Source organism: Podarcis gaigeae, assembly GCF_964106915.1.
Source record: "Podarcis gaigeae genome assembly, chromosome: 15".
NCBI classification, from domain to species: Eukaryota; Metazoa; Chordata; class Lepidosauria; order Squamata; family Lacertidae; genus Podarcis; species Podarcis gaigeae.
The window spans coordinates 12,437,500-12,455,172 of record NC_139692.1 but is presented as its reverse complement, the minus strand read 5'-3'; the positions used below and the strand labels follow the sequence as shown (position 1 = coordinate 12,455,172).

The window sequence follows — 17,673 nt, the reverse complement described above, 5'->3', positions numbered from 1 at the left end:
CAAACGTTAAAAGCAAGTTAACCTAAGCATTTATCAAAGTGTAAGTGAAACCAGCCATTGCTACTTCCATTTTGATTAATGCTTAAATTAAGTGTACATCGGGGTGGGAACCCTCAGGCCCAGGGGACGAATTTGGCCCTCCAGTCTTCACTATCTGGCCCTCAGATTTATTCCCAGCATGCTCCACTCACTGGCCTTGATTCCCACCCTAAGTGTTTTTGACTGTCTGGAATGTGTCCTTGAGCTCTGATAATGTCTCTGGATTACTTGGATGGAGGATTGAGACAGGTGTGTAGAAACCAACCTACTGTGCAAAGGTAGCATTGACATTTGTTACTCTCCAGCAATGTTTGCCTCTGGCCCTGCCTACCACTTTGATGTGGCCCTCAGAAGGTTCTCCCAGAAAGAGATATTATGGACCGTGGGCTAAAAAATCCCCAGTTCTCTCACCTGATATACATAATGAAATTGGATGTGTGGGCTGGCTTACTTAAAAGGAAGCCTTTAGCAAACAAACTGTATGGCAAATGTGCCTGCCTGATATCTTTGGGCAGGGAGTTCCAGAGGCACACACTCCAGTGAATTTCTGGGGAGGCGTATCCCTCATTATGGAGGATGGATGGCGGCTAATGGATTGAGGCTGAATCCTGACAAGACAGAAGTACTGTTCTTGGGGGACAGGGGGCGGGCTGGTGTGGAGGACTCCCTGGTCCTGAATGGGGTAACTGTGCCCCTGAAGGACCAGGTGCACAGCCTGGGAGTCATTTTGGACTCACAGCTGTCCATGGAGGTGCAGGTCAATTCTGTATCCAGGGCTGCTTGTCTAGCAGCTCCATTTGATGCACAGACTGAGACCCTACCTGCCCGCGGACTGTCTCGCCAGAGTGGTGCATGCTCTAGTTATCTCCCGCTTGAACTACTGCAATGTGCTCTACGTGGGGGTACCTTTGAAGGTGACCCGGAAACTACAACTAATCCAGAATGCAGCAGCTAGACTGCTGACTGAGAGCAGCCGCCAAGACCACATAACACCAGTCTTGAAAGACCTACATTGGCTCCCAGCATGTTTCCGAGCATAATTCAAAGTGTTGGTGTTGACCTTTAAAGCCCTAAACAGCCTCAGCCCAGTATACCTGAAGGAGCATCTCCATTCCCATTGTTCTGCCCAGACACTGAGATCCAGCTCCGAGGGCCTTCTGGTGGTTCCCTCGCTGCAAGAAGCCATGTTACAGGGAACCAGGCAGGGGGCCTTCTTGGTAGTGGCACCCGCCCTGTGGAACACCCTCCCATCAGATGTCAAAGAGATAAACAACTACCTGTCATTTAGAAGACATCTGAAGGCAGTCCTGTTCATGGAAGTTTTTAATGTGTGACATTTTAATGTATTTTTAATCTCTGTTGGAAGCCGCCCAGAATGGCTCGGGTACAAATAATAAATTGTTGTTGTTGTTGTTGTTAGTGAAGTTCTCTAAAAGAGGAAGTTGCCCAGGGGCTGCTTCTTGAGGAAAGTGGGGCCCCACCAATACATTGGCCTAGGGAGCTTGTTTGTGCAGCTGTCTCTAAGCAGGATTTCCTTTTGGCCCCTCTGCTCTAGATCCGAGGTGGGAAGCTGATGATGTCCAACACGAGGAAGAGTGACGCTGGCATGTACATCTGCGTGGCCACCAATATGGTTGGAGAACGGGACAGTGAGCCTGCGGAGCTGGTGGTCTTTGGTAGGTAGGAGCAGGGATCTGGCAGGGGAGATGGGAATTGGACGGAGAGGGAAAGGCAAAGTGGAGTTCTCAGGGTCAAAAGGAAGGGGGAAACCCACAAGGCAAGGTCTGTGATAAGTTCCCCTGTGAGTTTTTTTCTATAGCTTGGAAGCAGCCTGGGAGGGGTGTGAGAATGAGAACAGAACGGTTTACTTTTCCCCCTTTATTTATTTTTTTGAATTATTATTTTTTTTAAAAAAAAATAGATTTACAGTGCTACCTTGGTTCTCAAACTTAATCCGTTCCGGAAGGTTGTTCCAAAACCAAAGCGTTCCAAAACCAAGGTGTGCTTTCCCATAAAAAGTAAAGCAAAACGGATTAATCCATTCCAGACTTTTAAAAACAACCCCTAAAACAGCAATTAAACCTGAATTTTACTATCTAACAAGACCATTAGTATCTGGGGAAATCTGGAGAGCACTTTCTTCCATTGAAAATGAGTCTGCAAATGCCTTTACTCAAAGCCCAGACCTCTTGCTTGACTCTTCAACTTTACTTTTTTTAAAAAAGCAAAAAAACAACAAAAAAACAAGTCTCTAGTCCTGTAGAAATATAAAGAAAATGTGAGCAGGCTGGATTCTACCCAATTGCCCGTAACTACTGGAATCAGTGATGAAGGGCTGAACATTTTTTATTTTTCTGCGGAAAACCTTCAGTTTCATAAGGTCGTTACTAACAATGAATGGACACCAATTGCAAACAACAATATTACGCAAGCATGATAGTATCAAGTTTGTTGCTTTGTTTACTGAACACAAAGAAAACGAACATGCTAAATTAGATCAGTCTCTAGGGAATCAAAAACATTTTCCCATGCAAACTGAGCATTTCCCCATGAAAATTAGCCTTGTTTCAGAAAGCCCATATCACAGGGCCATTCTACAATTTGTTGTTTGGTTTTGAAAGTTTTCCACAGCATTGTAGCTAGCTATTTTTGGGTTGCAAGGCTAGTTATGTTCCTTTGCAGACACTGCTGTTTTGGGGTAACTCAAGTACAGTCCTATCCATCTCCAGTGTTTCTGTGGCAGGAAATGTCTTCTATCTGAGCGAGTCCTGTCTTAAGCTTAAACCTGATATTGCGATTCGGTGCCCCTTTCTTGGTGCCAAGGGGCATGCTGTGGCTTTTTGATGATTATGTGAATAGAATACAGAGATGGCTAAAGTTGTCTATCAAGCCAGGACCATCTCCAGGGGACCCCGTACAAAGCGGCCTGCTATTTTGGTGGGGATCCCCAGGGCAGGAACATCATCAAACCTTTTATTGGCATCACCTACAAACATCCAAAACAAATCAATACAGAATTACCACTTCCCCAGTGGCACAAAACATTTGCTAAAAGAAAGGAGGCAGAGCAGTCTATCGTCACATCTCTAGGTCTCCGGGGAGATCAGAAGTCTGCAGTGTATTTTGACGACTAAAACCAAATAGAGATATTTAGCCACTAACTTGGTGAGCTCCTGATCATTCCCCAGTAATAGAAAATGGATGACCTCCAACTCTTGTTTCCATTTGGGGATACAGAGTTGATCTAGAAATTGCTGGCGGATATATAGTTTACAATTAAGAACCATATGAGCCCAGAATCCAGAACCTACCACATCAAATGGAGTTCATTCCCAGGTAGGTGGGGACGCTTTAATGGGTGGAGACCACCCAGGGGAGAAGGCTGAGATGAGCACCCATGAACCATCTCATAAACTACTATCCGAGAGGGCACCACTCTATGTGGAAATAACTCGTGGACCACGGCCTGCTGACTGCAAGAACAGTGGGCAGGAACAGCAACAGCACTCCAGAGGCAGCTTGGAACCATCATGGTCATTTCCCACAATGCCATGGGGTTGTTCCAGGGCATTGTGGGAAAATAAAAAAGACTGGCCTAGCTGAATGGAAGACCTCAGTGCTGGTAGACCTTGCGCAGGGCAGCAGTGGTTGGCTTGCCTCTGTGCTGGTCCTTTTCCTCAAACACCATTTCCTGTCTGTGCCCTGACAGAGCGACCCACGTTCATCAAGAGGCCCATCAACCAAGTGGTGCTTGCTGAGGACACTGTGAATTTCCACTGCGAAGTGCAGGGGGACCCTGTGCCCACATCCCGGTGGCGTAAGGAGGAAGGGGAGCTTCCTCGAGGGAGGTAAGTGGTGCCTTTTCACCGTTGGGGCTTGCAGGATGGGCAGGTGGGTAACTCGCAATCCCGGTGGCAGATAGTAGATTGCAAGTTTGGGCTTGGCTGTTCCTTTGCCACACACTGACCCAATGGCCTGGGGCCACGCAGCATCTCTCAGTGCCATTCCCATCTCTAGAACAAGGTCTGTCAGCCACCTTGCACTGGAGAAGAGCTATGAAAATTGCTGGCAATAGCAGTAATGGCTGGGAAGACATTGAGGGCCGGATCTGCTTCACTGCGGAGCCGATGAAAGGTCACTTCCTCACGCTTCCGAAAGGGTAAACCACAACACTGTTTCGGATACCCTCATCTTGGTTGGCGATGAGCAATTGTGCTTAATTCCCCGGACAATGAGCCTGACAGTGCCTATTAGCGCAGGCGATTGCACAAGGTGCGGTGCAATTAAAGCCATCTTTATCGCTCTTCCTCCTCCCCGCCCCCAAATGTATCAATGTGAAAATGAAGCGCTTTCTTTCTTTATTTTAGACAAGGGATCTGATAGGGAAGATGCTCCGAAGCTGGCGAGGAGAGAGATTAGGTTGCCTGCACCACTGACCCTAAAAATTCGCTTAAGATTGTTAATATGGTTAATGTGGCATAGAACATGAAGAGGAGAGCTCTTTTTTCAATTCAGTTGATAGTTCCTGGGGAATGTGGCTATTTAGGAAGGATTATCTTGTGGGTTTAGTTTTTCCAGTTCCAGTGAACACTTGCAGTTAAGAAAAAGGAAAAAAGTGTGTATATTAGTTGTTGACAGTTGTCACAGAGAGGAACCCATAGCATTCAGAATGTGGCAGATGGAGTTGTATTTATTTATCAGTATCTATTACTACATTTATATCTCTCTTTTCCTCCAAAGTGCTCAGGGTGGCATGCATGCTTTCCCCCTTCCTTATTTTAACATTACAACAACCCTGTGAGGTAGGTTAGGCTGAGAGACAAGCGACTGGCCCCAGGTCACCTAGGGAGCTTCATGGCTGAGTGAAGATTTGAACCCACATCTCCCAGTTCCTGCTCCCAGGTCCAACTACTACACCACAAACACTGCGCCAATGTATCTGTCACAGCAACCCTGTGAGGTAGGTTAGGCTGAGAGACAAGCAACTAGCCCCAGGACACCCAGTGAACTTAATGGCTGAGTGGAGATTTGAACCCGGGTCTCCCAGGTCCTGCTCCAACACTCTGGTCACCGCACCACACTGGCTTTTGGCTTGAGAGAAGCCATTGTTCAGTGGTGGGGCACATGGTTTGTATACAAACGACACTCAAAAGTTGTGACCCCACATCCGGCTGAGCATAAATCATATCATTCAGGATGGCTATCATCCCTGAGTCTGTCTTGAGTCGTGAGGGGTCACTGGACTCAGGAGTGGATTGGCAGGCTGAGATGGACTAGGAGGAGGAACAGGAGGATGATATTGGGAGCGGGGAGGGCTGAGACTGGGGATCAGAGGCTGGAAGAGGCAGGTACCTACTTTCTCCCAGGATATGGCTGCTCCAACTGAGGAAGCCCCAGCTGGGGAAAAGAACACAACAACAGAATCTGTAAAGGGCACCAGTCGACAGCTAAGGGGGGGAGGAACTAGAGGCAGAAGGAGAAGGCACAGCCTGGTCACCCAGAATGCAGTGCACCCTCCCGTCACTGTCATCATGCACATCCTCACTGATGCAGTTTGTGTCAGCGTACTCAACAGACTTGCAAGACTTGCACAACAAGAGTCTTGCGAGTGAGCTTGTTTTGCTCCATCTTTAAAAGCACGGGCGAGTGGAGAGAGTATGTGTTGACTTTCTTCACCAAAGAAACAGAAACAGACTTCAAGCACAGTTCAGACTGTAGATGGGGGTTTAGATGACGGGATGTTCCTTCCCCCAGTCATGAAATAGAAGAATAGCAGCACTTCCTTACACATAGCAATTTGGAGTGTCAGGGGAAAGGCTAGGCTAAAACCCTTCTTGACATGCTGGCTTTCTGTGCTCAAGGCTAATCTAAAATTCTTCTTGACATGCTAGCTTTCTGTGAGCAAGGCTAGGCTTATGTCAGAGACTGGGCAGAGGAGGAATGGTGGAGACTGCCTCCCCCATCCTGACCCTTCCAGGGAGAAGGAAGAGGAAGACAGTATAGATTAGGCATAGGCAAACTCCGGCCCTCCAGATGTTTGGGACTACAATTCCCATCATCCCTAGCTAACAGGACCAGTGGCCAGGGATGATGGGAATTGTAGTCCCAAACATCTGGAGGGCTGGAGTTTGTCTATAGATTTACAACAGGGGTTTGAAGGAGGTAGCAGCTCAGAGGCAGATGAGGGGGAAAGCTGGGAAATCATGGGACAGCTGGAACAACACCCAGCTGACACGTTGCCATTAGAAAGCATTCCAGACCCCCTCTCTCCCAGAACCTGGTGAGTCTTGAAAGTAGGAGAGCAAAGAGCTCCAGGACAGAGGGCAAGTAGCAGCACCCATAGAGGAGACGAGGAGAATGAGGAATGAGGAAGAGGGAGATATGGCGGGTGGAGATTCACTCGGGACAATGCCTTTATCCAAGAGGCTGGCTTCTAGCGCCTCTCTCTGTAAAGATTGAAATAAAAAATAAAATAAGAAAGTTTTCCTTGTCTTTCCTGGGCAACCAGCTGGGAGTCGTTGACAGCATCCTGACAGCTAAGCTGACACGCTAGCTTTATATGTGCAAGGCTAAGCCAAATTGACATGCTAGCTGTCTGCATGCAAGGCTAGACTAAACCCCTTCTTCCTGACTTTCTGTGTACATGGCTACACCAACACCCAGTTCCCCCCTGGCATTTTGGTACAGCTGAGACACAAGTTTTCCACTTCAGTTAGAACTGGGCTTCGGTGACATGACAACTCTTTCATTCTTTTGCTTCTTTCCTTTAATTCCAAGATCGGAGGTCCAGAATGACAACACTCTGCGCATCAGCCGGGTGAGTGCAGAGGATGAGGGCACTTACACGTGCGTGGCAGAGAATAGCGTGGGCAAATCTGAGGCCTCAGGCTCCCTTAGCGTCCACGGTGAGTATGTCTCAATTGGTTGAAGATGTTTGTTCCTGAAGAGGGTGCATTGTGGGGTGATGAAAAGATAAATGCAAGAAAGGGTAAAAACACATGTCCACCCAGCTCACATTGCCAGGGCAGCTGCTGTATGTAGCTTAGTAGCACCAAATCCAGCATCAAAAACTAATGCAAACAGAGTCAACTAATCACGACTCAGGGGCACAGGCTGTCGGGAAACATTGATTCGGCAAAAATTCACCCAATAATTCAAGGAGAAGTGGTTTTGCACATTGCCCCTCACCTCTTTGTTTTTCAGTGATTCATTTTTCCACTTCATCAGCACATTTTTACCTGAAGTAAGGCCCACTGAGCTCAGTGGAGTTTTCTCTGGGTAGACACACATAGAATTGCACTTTCAATTTCTGCTTCCACACTAGCTCGGGCTTCTTTTTCTTTTCTTTTTGGGTTTGCTTTCAAATAAAGCAACTTCACATTTTTGCAAGGCATTTTTGGTGTGTGTTTTTTTATAAGCAAGAAAATAAATCTAAATGTAGAATATGTTTCCCCCAGTATTTTCATTTTTTAAAAAAGGATGCATTTTTAACAAGCCTGCTTTAGTCACTGCTCTAAAAGTGTGCATTTTTCTATCAATACTCAGTTGCTGTAACGGTAGGCCTAAGTGCACAGAAGGCAGCCATTTTTTAATGGTGGCGCCATTTTGAATTTCTCAATGTGCGCCTGAAAACCCAGCATTCTGAGAAAAGCAAAATGGTGACCGCAATCCTTCCAGAGCTCTGATTCATTTCTCCCCCACTCCCCAGAACAATGTCACTGAAAAAGTTATTAATTGAAACACCTTGTTTCAAACTGGTTGAACCGCCTTCTATGTCATTTTATTGCAGTCTACTTACATAATTCTGTCCACCTGAAGTTACCTTCATATTCTGAATTGTCTGATCTTCTCCATGGAGCAGTACTCCCAAAGCACAACCTGTCATTCTCCTGTTCTGGATTTCCAGGACTGTTTTATTCACATTACTAAGCATTCACAGTTGGTCTCAATTTTCAGTTGGCCATATCTCTGCCACCCACCAATGATAGGTTTTGGATGCACACAAGCGCGTAGATACATTAATTACAGCACTGCACAAAAAGAATGGTATTATCATATCAGGATTCCCTTTTGTGCAGTGATTGTTCAGTGTGCATGATGTTTATGTGCTGTAAAATGGAGACATCAGCTGAAAACTATGGCCAATGTCACATGCGACAATTCCAAAATGAATTGCAGAAATGTTTCCAAGTTAAACTGGAATGCAGGCAGGCTGGAACACAGAATAGAGAGATGGCACACAGAACAACAGAGAAACATTGGACACCCATCCAACTTTACAAACCAGGCTTCCTCTTCTTCCGAATTTTGCAAATCACATCCTGTAAAAACATTCCTTCTAACTGCGGCTCGATACAAGTCAATTGTGTGCTGTAGCACATATAGACCTATAAACTGATGGGTCTCTTGGCTGTGAGATGTATTGCATGAGATGTGTATAAAATAAAGAACGGAATAAGACACGGTGTGTTCTAGGCAGAGGGGAAACTGAGCTGCAACCAGCAAAGTGTCGAAAGGGGAAAACATTCCTATTCTTTCCCTCAAAAAGTGGGATTAACCAGGAAATAGGGACAGATTTGGCCCTCACTCCCAGAGCATACCCCTTTCTTTATCCCATCGGATGCTTCTTACTGAATTAAATAAGAAGTAGCTCTTAGAAAGACCATTCTAGTGGGACCAAGCCTACGCCTTGCTCCTGAGAGTGCATGGCAAATCTCCACTGATAAATACCCCAGGTGTGCTTAGTGCATCACTGTTTTCATTGTAAGGTAAGGTTCGGCTTTGGGCTGAATAGTCTTCTGGGCGCCCTCCCCACCACCCATCACTTCCTGAAGCATTGGGGGAGATTCCTGTTCATATCTGCTGAGCAGGGCCCAATGCCGTCTCTAGGAGTGAGTGGGCCCTCAGTGGGCCCTGTTAACAAGGAAGAGGCGGGGTGTTCCAATTGAGAGCCCAATTGAGAGGTGGCATCAGATCTTCTTGGCAAAGTGGAAATGGTAACACGGTCAATGGGGTGGGCCCTCTGCTGGTCTTAGACCTCCAGCAAATGTCCAAGCTTGTCATTCTCTGGAACTAGCTGTGCCCTAGACTTCTGTCCCAAAGTTTGGCCCTGATGGGTTTCTTTCTCAGTTTGCTTCATGCTCTTGAGATCAGTGGCCACAGGAACACACATTGTAACTGGAATTTGTTTCACCTGTAAGGTACAACAGCAACATCTTGGCTGCGGGTCTTGCAGTTCCTTGCATTCTCTGCTAATTCCCAGCCTGGGTTTAAGAAGATGCACAGCTGCTTATTAATGTGTCCTAGAGCCACATTATTTCCCTACTTAACATATTCAGTTTTTGCATTTTACCTCTGCCCTGTCCCAAAGGTTCAAAACAGACCACCCTTCTATTAAAAGCCCATAGCATGAAATTGAATTTTATTTGTAATAAAAATCTCAGTGAAGTCTCTGGCAAACTGTAGAAGAATAAAACCTAAACTAAACATCCATCTCCTCTCCCAGTATTAACTCTGGTCACTAAAGCTCAGTCCAAACAAGAAGACTTTATAGCATTAGCAGAGGCTTCTCCAGCTTTGGCATGTCTCTAAAGGAAGGGAAATCTGTGGTTGTAGCATGCCACAGAGTACATCTGTACTTCATATCGCTTTGGCAAAGAGATCGGCTCAGATTTGGCCTTTGGTTAGCCTTGCACTCTAATTCTGGGTCTCCCTACTTGTTGACGCTTTAAACATTCATGCCAGATTAATTTGATCCAACTCATCTCATGCTTTTTTATTTTTTTGTTTTTTTTCATATGTTCTCTTTGGTCCAGTTGGCCCATTCCGTAAGTATTCATTTCATCTCATTAACACTGCTGCATGCTGGGATGACTAAGGGTTGAAGTTCCTTGGTCGGTTTTGTGCATGTGCCTTCTCCCTGCTTTTCTTTTCATTTATTTTTTTGAAACCACAGTGAGAGCAGTTTTTTTCCTGTGTGAGTTCTGTGTTCTGGTTGCCCAGTGCTAAGAGGAACTCATTGTGCCTGGTTGTCTAATTAGCCTTGCTTGCCCAACCTGGTGGCCTCTAAAAGTTGGACTTCAGCTCCCATCAGCCCCAACCAACATGGCTAGTGGTCAAAGATATTGGGAGCTGGGAGTCCAAAACAATTGGAGGGCATCAGGAAGTGGAAGGCTGGTATAGATCTTTGTGCATTCCTCCATCCCCATCATTTTCCAACGAAACAAGGTGGTACAGCATTTGGGTACTCTCCAGCACTGTTTTTCTAAGACAGTGGTGGCCAATTCCCATCATCCCTGACCACTGTTAGATAGGGATGATGGGAGTTGTAGTCCCAAAACAGCTGGAGGGATAAGTTTGGCCACCACTGTTCTAAGATAAGGCTAAGATGCCCAATTTACCATGTAATCCTATGCACTTGGCATACTCCTTATCTTAAACCCAGGTAAGGATGCATAAGATTACAGACCTGCGTGTAATCCCATGTTTCTCTACTCAACAGTAAGTCCCACTGAGTTTAGAGAGACTTACTTCCTGGTACTTGCATGTTGGATTGCTGCCATTAGTGTTTTCATTCCTTTGTGCTCCCAGGATTCAAGTGCTATCTGAACTGGACCATGTTTTCAGCAGTTGGTTTCTGGAAAGAATATATAGGATTGTGCTTGGCTTCTGTCTTCCACAATGGGCACATTTCAGTCCTGACTCTCTTGGAATCTTCTCTGTTTTTCAAGAAGAGCAGCCAACGTGATAACCTCCAGGCATTGTCAGACTCAAAGTCCCATGAGCCTCAGACATCATGGCAATTGGCCGGAGATGATCAGAGTTGTGGTCCAGGAACACCTAGAGGGCACCACATTTACTACCCCTCTTCTAAGAAGAATGTAACTTTCCCACTGATAATCAAATTTCCTTCCATTGCCTATACCCTATTTTGCCAAGACTTTATCCACATTGATGAGTCTCATGGGAAAGAGTTTTTTCCTACCACCATTTGAAGCAAGGTGATTGCTGCATACATGGGATAAAACAAAATTGTGTTGGAGATGCTTGCTGCTTACAATTCAGTGAATGAACTGATTTCAGGATTTGCCCAATCTCCCAGTAAGTGATAGAACTGTACAAATTATAAAAATAAATTCATTTCCTCTGCCCCCCCCCCAGTGTTCTCAACATATACCACAAAGTTTCCAGACTTTTGACTTTTTTGCACATGAAACCTTCTGGTGAAAGCCCCAAAATTATGCTTGGAACTGCCTCCCAGACCAATGGTTTGATATCACTTCACTTGCTTCATTCAGAGTCTTCTGCAAAACCCACCTTCTCTACCAATCCTTTGGCTCAACCTTTGCACACACACACCCCAGGACTGCCCCTGCTTTTAACTCACCCTTTAGCTATGCCCAGGGATGCGGGTGGCACTGTGGGTTAAACCACAGAGCCTAGGACTTGCCAATCAGAAGGTTGGCGGTTCGAATCCGTGTGACGGGGTGAGCTCCCTTTGCTCGGTCCCTACTCCTGCTAGCCTAGCAGTTCGAAAGCACGTCAAAAAGTGCAAGTAGATAAATAAGTACCACTCCGGCAGGAAGGTAAACGGCATTTCTGTGCACTGCTCTGGTTTGCCAGAAGTGGCTTAGTCATGCTGGCCATATGACCCGGAAGATGTACGCCGGCTCCCTCGGCCAATAAAGCGAGATGAACGCCGCAACCCCAGAGTCGGTCACGACTGGACCTAATGTTCAGGGGTACCTTTACCTTTACCTTAGCTATGCCCAAAACACATGCAGCTGAAACAACCCCATATTGCTTTCCTGTTTCCCACCTGCCTCGAGTTCCTTTTTCCTTCCTCTGTGGTGAATTTTAGACTGTAAGCTCCTCAGGGCAGCGATCTGACCACTTGCCCTCCATAAAGCACCCTTCACACCATTGGCCCTATATAAATAACGAAAAAGATAATTGCAGAATATGAATTTCCCCAGTCTCTAAGCGCTTAGCTGCAATAAAAAGAAAGGGTAGGGGATATCTGCTTGTGAACTAGTCCATGGCGCCATGCCTTTGCCTTCAAATGCATTTTTGTACTGTGACATCACTTGTCAGGTCGACAGGCTTGCCCTGCATCTGTGGCTTACATATCCCTAATAACAACCCTGGGAATAGCTGCTGTTGCCCTTTCCTCTGACGCACAGCAGCCCCATCAAGGGCTTATCTTCTCCTTCTTCTCCTTCTACCCTTTTCTTTTTGCCAATAAATCACCCTCTCTAACAAAGCACGCTTCTCTTCTTGTAGCTGTGAAGATAAGGGCCCACAGGTGAGCGAGAGATGCCAGGTGATAGGAGACGCTGCCTGCCTGCCTGGTCCCCCCTTTCTTTGCTAGGCAGCCAGCAACCCAGTTCAATTTCCTGCCTGGAGGGGGGTTGGGGGGTTGGCCAGCCATCATCTCTTATCTCCATGCTGAATTTGTGGGCAGCAGGGACCATTTTCCTTAGACGCCCCAAGGTCGTTCCTGCCCTCTGAGTTTCTTTTTTTTATCTTTCCCTTTGAAGTGGGGTGAGGTGTTGCTGGAGGGGCAGTAATGAATTTCCTGAGTCACAATATCCTTTCCATCATCCAGACTCCTCCAGCCTTTGAAGTGGCGCCTGGTGCAGTCCGTGTGTGTGTGTGTGTGTGTGTGTGTGTGTGTGTAATGTGGGAAGAGGGCTTTCCCAGCAACCATTAACCAAAGAGCTGAAATGGACCTCCCTCCCTCCCTCCCTCCCTCCCTCCCATTTACATTTTTATTTGATTGTGGAGCAGGTGGCATCACCAAGACAGCAGGCTGTTGCTCTGGAAGGTCAGAGGTCTCCTGCCTTGCATCCAGGCACATGTTAAGAAGGACCCTGCTCATCCCCACCCCCTTCTCGCAGAATCGGCCCAAGGCAGCTGATCTCTGATTTCAGTGCCAGCCAAATGACTCTTCTTGTGGCTGCTGGCTGCCAGGTTCCCTCATAACACACACACATCATTTGGTGAAGTGATTTCCAGGGGACAAAGCCTGACCTTCAGCAAAGGAGAAGTGGCCTTTGCCAGCCCAAAAGAAAAGGCTGGCAGATTCTTTTCCTCACTTCCCTCCCTCGCAGGATTTATGGACATTAAACGTGGGGAGGGAGGGGGAGGGAGAGGGAGAGAAATGGAGAGAAAGAGAATGAGGTTGTTCCGGACACTGTGACGAAACCTGACCCACAGCCTCAAGTTACAATACCCTACACAGACGTTTGTAGAAGTCGGCCTGACCCTACCCTCCAACTTTTGATGTTTTTTTTTGGGGGGGGGATTTCGTTACCCACAGTGCTTGCACCAAGCATTGGAAAGTCAGGATGATAAAAATCAAGGCAGGAAATATCCTAAGCACCTAATCACCCCAAGGCTTTTGTACATTTTGTGCTGGTAGTATGGCCCTAAAAATTTGTTTTTCCAACCTTTGAAGGGTGAGATTTCAGAAAACTTTCAGGTTTCGGAGTGTGCTACCTATCTGAGACTCTATCTCAATCTTTTGTGTGTGACTTCATTTATTTCAAATATGTATAAAATTTTAAAACAGCCTTTGCATATGGGTCTCTTAACGTGATTTTATGAGCATGGAAGTAGAAAGACAAAACTGCCAGGTAGTGACAGGATTGGGTTCCCTTGGGGTTGAAGCAAAGGGTCACTGCTTGCTCTCAGATGTTAGGATCTGGAGGCAAAGGAGAATGAGATAGAAGGCTGATCCAATATCGTAAATCAAGATGCGCTAAATATCTTTGTGGCAACTTGGCTGGAGTTTGGGGGGCTTGGATATGAGAAACCCGAGTTCAAATTCATGCTTATCCCTGAAGCTAATTGAGTGACTTTGCACAACATGAGGGCACCCCATTCAGACAACATTGAGGCTGAGTAAGTGCCACAGGGACACGGGGGACGCTGTGGGTTAAACCACAGAGCCTAGGGCTTGGCGATCAGAAGGTCGGCGGTTCAAATCCCCACAACGGGGTGATCTCCCATTGCTCGGTCCCTGCTCCTGCCAACCTAGCAGTTCGAAAGCATGTCAAAGTGCAAGTAGATAAATAGGTACCACTCCGGCGGCAAGGTAAACGGTGTTTCCGTGCACTGCTCTGGTTCGCCAGAAGCGACTTAGTCATGCTGGCCACATGACCCGGAAGCTGTACGCCGGCTCCCTCAGCCAATAAAGCGAGATGAGCGCCGCAACCCCAGAGTCAGTCATGACTGGACCTAATGGTCAGGGGTCCCTTTACATTTACCTTTAGGCAGCAATGGAACTGGGCATTGCTGCAAGTTTAACTCCTGTCTGCATAGATCCATACATACCCACCCCTTCCCATGAACCATTTCTAGCGCCGGTCAATAACTATTAAACATCAGGAGGATTTTTCCCCATTCCATGGAAACTCTGCCAGAAAAGGCTTCTGGGTGGGGGAGGGCTGGTTAACAAGCAGTCACCCCCCTTTAAAATTAGCATGCGGGTAACCTAGCACTCACAACTTCATTAAAGTAAGGCTTGCAGTGATCAGCATGACAATAGTACACCTGAAGCTCCTTCCCTCCCTTTCTTATAGTGCCTGGTGCCCTATAAATACTTTACAGCTCTGCAAGAGGAATGGGGCATTGTCTCTCTCTCTCCTTCTCTAGGTAGTTTGGGAGGGAGGGCAAAGAGGAGATAAGGCAGGCGATTAGCATTTGTAAAACCCGGTGCCATTTGTCTTGCATTGAGAGGAGAGAAAAGGTTCCAAACCAGGCAGAGGTGCTCAGGGAGGAATTTAAATCTGCAGCATTATTTATGGCCAGGTGGCTGATTTAGAGGGTCTTTTTTTTCTCTTGCCTCTCTCTGTCTCCTCCTTTCCTTTCTTCCATTGCAAGATGATATCCTTTGCATGCATTTATAGACTGGGTTTTAAATAAATAAATAAAAGTCCAAGCCTATCTGGAAGCACATTAATATGTTTGATTTCCTCTGTGAAGTTATAGCTTGTGTTGCTTTATCATACCCCAGTGGTTTGCATTTCTCCTTTTTTTATCTCTTCCTTTGTTAAATGCCTCTTGCTGTTCTTGCTTGAAAATCTTCTGGGTTGCCCATATACTGTGAAAGCAGGTGCTCCAGATATCTAGAAACATTGGAAGCCACCTAATTCAGAATCAGATCATGGGTCCAGCTAGTTCCTTATGGTCTGACTGGCAGCATCTCTGCAGGGTTTCATATAGGGGTCTTTTCCAGCCCTACCTGGAGATGGTGGGGTCTGAACCTGGCACCTTCTGCACTCAAAGCATGTTTACTGCACCAGTGAGCTCCACCTCTTCCCCAAATGAATGAGCTATAAATGAGTCGGAGCCAGATAGAAGAGGGTCAGAACCCACACAATCACACACAAACATACAACACAATTTTCACAACCCCATTCCACAAGAGGACCAGCAGGTCTTTCAATCCATCTGGATTAAAAGATGCCAACTCTTATGAAGCTCATTGGCTGCTGCTATAACTATTATTAGTTCAAACCAGTTAAGAGAGAGAAAGTCATAAAGGGACTATATTTGACTGTCCAGACATTCTTTTTCCAGAGGCGAGATTTCACATGACGCAAGAGGTTCCCAGTGAATAGGTAGTTATTTCCTCCCTATTTTATAAGAGGGTGAAAAGATAGCTACAAAGTACATCTATTAATAGACTCATAGAGTTGTAAGAGAACCTGAGTATCATGTAGTCCAACCCACTGTGATGCAGGAATATGCCCCATACAGGGATTGAACCTGCAACCTTAGCGTTATCAGCACCACGCTCTAACCAACCGAGCTATCGAGTGCTGTCAATGTCTTTGGGGCAGAACCTTTATTTTCAAGCACACACAAATAGCCCAGAGACAGGACAGCAGAGTATAGCGACCAGGAACAAGAACGGAGAATTTATGTCCCTCCAGAACCAGCGGTTCTCAACCTGTAGGTCCCCAGATGTCGTTGGACTACAACTCCCATCATCCCTGAGCTCTGGCCTTGCTAGCTAGGGGCGATGGGAGTTGTAGTTCAACAACATCTGGGGACCCACAGGTTGAGAAAGGCTGCTCCTGATGATGGTGTTGGACTTCAGCACCTGCCCCTGCCAGCATGTCCAAAGGTCAGAGATGAGGAGAGCCGTGGTTGATCTAGAGGAGCACATCTACCCAACCCCAGGGCTATAGCGCTGGGTTTGGAAAGGAAAAACCTAGGGCTGGACGGGTCCAGGTCTTAACTCCCCCAAACCTTAAACCTGTCTTGCCTCTCCTTTTCTCTCAGTTCCACCACAGTTGGTGACCCGTCCTCGGGATCAGATTGTAGCCCAAGGCCGCACCGTGACCTTTCAGTGCGAGACCAAAGGAAACCCACCGCCAGCCGTGTTTTGGCAGAAGGAAGGTAGCCAGGTAGGTGCGGCCTTACCCAATTCAGCATGGTCTCTTGCCTTCCTTTTGTGTAAATATGTGCCCGTGTGCGCATGCTGAATCTTTCGGCTTGCTTTTGTTCTGAGATGCAGTTGTCACATGTGGTCAAATTCCATGCAGGAGTATGATGGGGAGGGTATAATGTTAGGGATGGATGGGGGAGTTTCTGTGTTGGAGAGGTGGCATTATTACAGTGGTACCTCGGGTTACAGATGCTTCAGGTTACATACGTTTCAGGTTACAGATTCAGCTAACCCAGAAATAGTACCTCAGGTTAAGAACTTTGCTTCAGGATGACAACAGAAATCATGCAGCGGCAGCAGCAGGAGGCCCCATTAGCTAATGTAGTACCTCAGGATAAGAACAGTTTCAGGTTAAGAACAGACCTCCAGAACAAATTAAGTTCTTAACCCGAAGTACCACTGTATTATTATTATTTATATACCACCCTATACCAGGAGGTCTCAGTGCAGTTCACAGAAAAGATCAACATAAAAACCAGAATACAGTGGTACCTTGGTTTTCGGACATCTCGGAAGCCGAATGTGTCAGCTTTCGAACACTGAAAACCCAGAAGTAGCTGCTTCAGTTTTCGAACACTTTTTGGAAATCGAACATGCCATCCAGCTTCCGTATTGTGTTTTCCGGACAGAAATGCTTCTGGAAATGCCTGCTTCGGTTTTTGAACATTTCGGAAGCTGAATGGTCTTCTGGAACAGATTACATTCAAAAACCAAGGTTCCATTATGTGTAATGACAATAAAAACAACAAGCCGATAACACCCCCCCCCCCCGCCAAAAGGAACGATCTGTGCTACTGCTGCTGCCAATAATGTTAAAAGAAGAGGTCCAGGAAGGCCGGCGGGGGCCGAAAGGCTTTGCTCCCCACCGCCAGCATTTTAAAAGCAGTCCGGGATAGCAGGGAAGCGCTTCCCGCTATCCCGGATGGCTTTTGAAGGCAGGCGGCGGGGGGGGGAGCAAAGACTTTCGCCCCCCACCGGCCTTCAGAAGAGGTCCTGGACCTCTTCTGAAGGCGGGCGGGGGGCAAAAGTCTTTGCTCCCCCCTGCCTGCCTTCCGGGAGAGCGGAGAAACGCAGCGCTGCGTTTCTCCGCTCTCCCGGGAAGGCAGGCAGGGGGGACAAAGACTTTTGCCCCCCCCCCCGCCTTCAGAAGAGGTCCAGGACCTCTTCTGAAGGCC

The 17,673-nt window shown here is 46.9% G+C and overlaps 1 protein-coding gene and 2 long non-coding RNA genes across 14 annotated transcripts in view; 1 reads left to right on the top strand and 2 right to left on the bottom strand.

The window, feature by feature from the left end:
• ROBO3 (roundabout guidance receptor 3) overlaps positions 1–17,673 on the top strand; it is a 329,951-nt gene that overhangs the window by 255,035 nt on the left and 57,243 nt on the right. For all 12 annotated transcript variants that reach the window (XM_083713429.1, XM_083713427.1, XM_083713428.1 and 9 more), the window contains exons 4-7: positions 1,595–1,715; positions 3,749–3,887; positions 6,817–6,944; positions 16,333–16,457. In XM_083713429.1, the coding sequence (XP_083569555.1) occupies positions 1,595–1,715; positions 3,749–3,887; positions 6,817–6,944; positions 16,333–16,457 (513 nt within the window). The remainder of the gene's footprint in view (positions 1–1,594; positions 1,716–3,748; positions 3,888–6,816; positions 6,945–16,332; positions 16,458–17,673) is intronic.
• Positions 1–17,673, bottom strand: part of LOC310832278 — a 76,979-nt gene that overhangs the window by 48,893 nt on the left and 10,413 nt on the right. The gene's annotated exons all lie outside the window — the stretch shown is intronic.
• On the bottom strand, positions 6,840–12,692 carry LOC310832236. The gene is made up of 3 exons (XR_014558185.1): positions 11,858–12,692; positions 10,570–10,675; positions 6,840–6,979 (listed from the first exon to the last, which is right to left on the bottom strand). It is a non-coding gene; the product is annotated as an uncharacterized lncRNA (long non-coding RNA).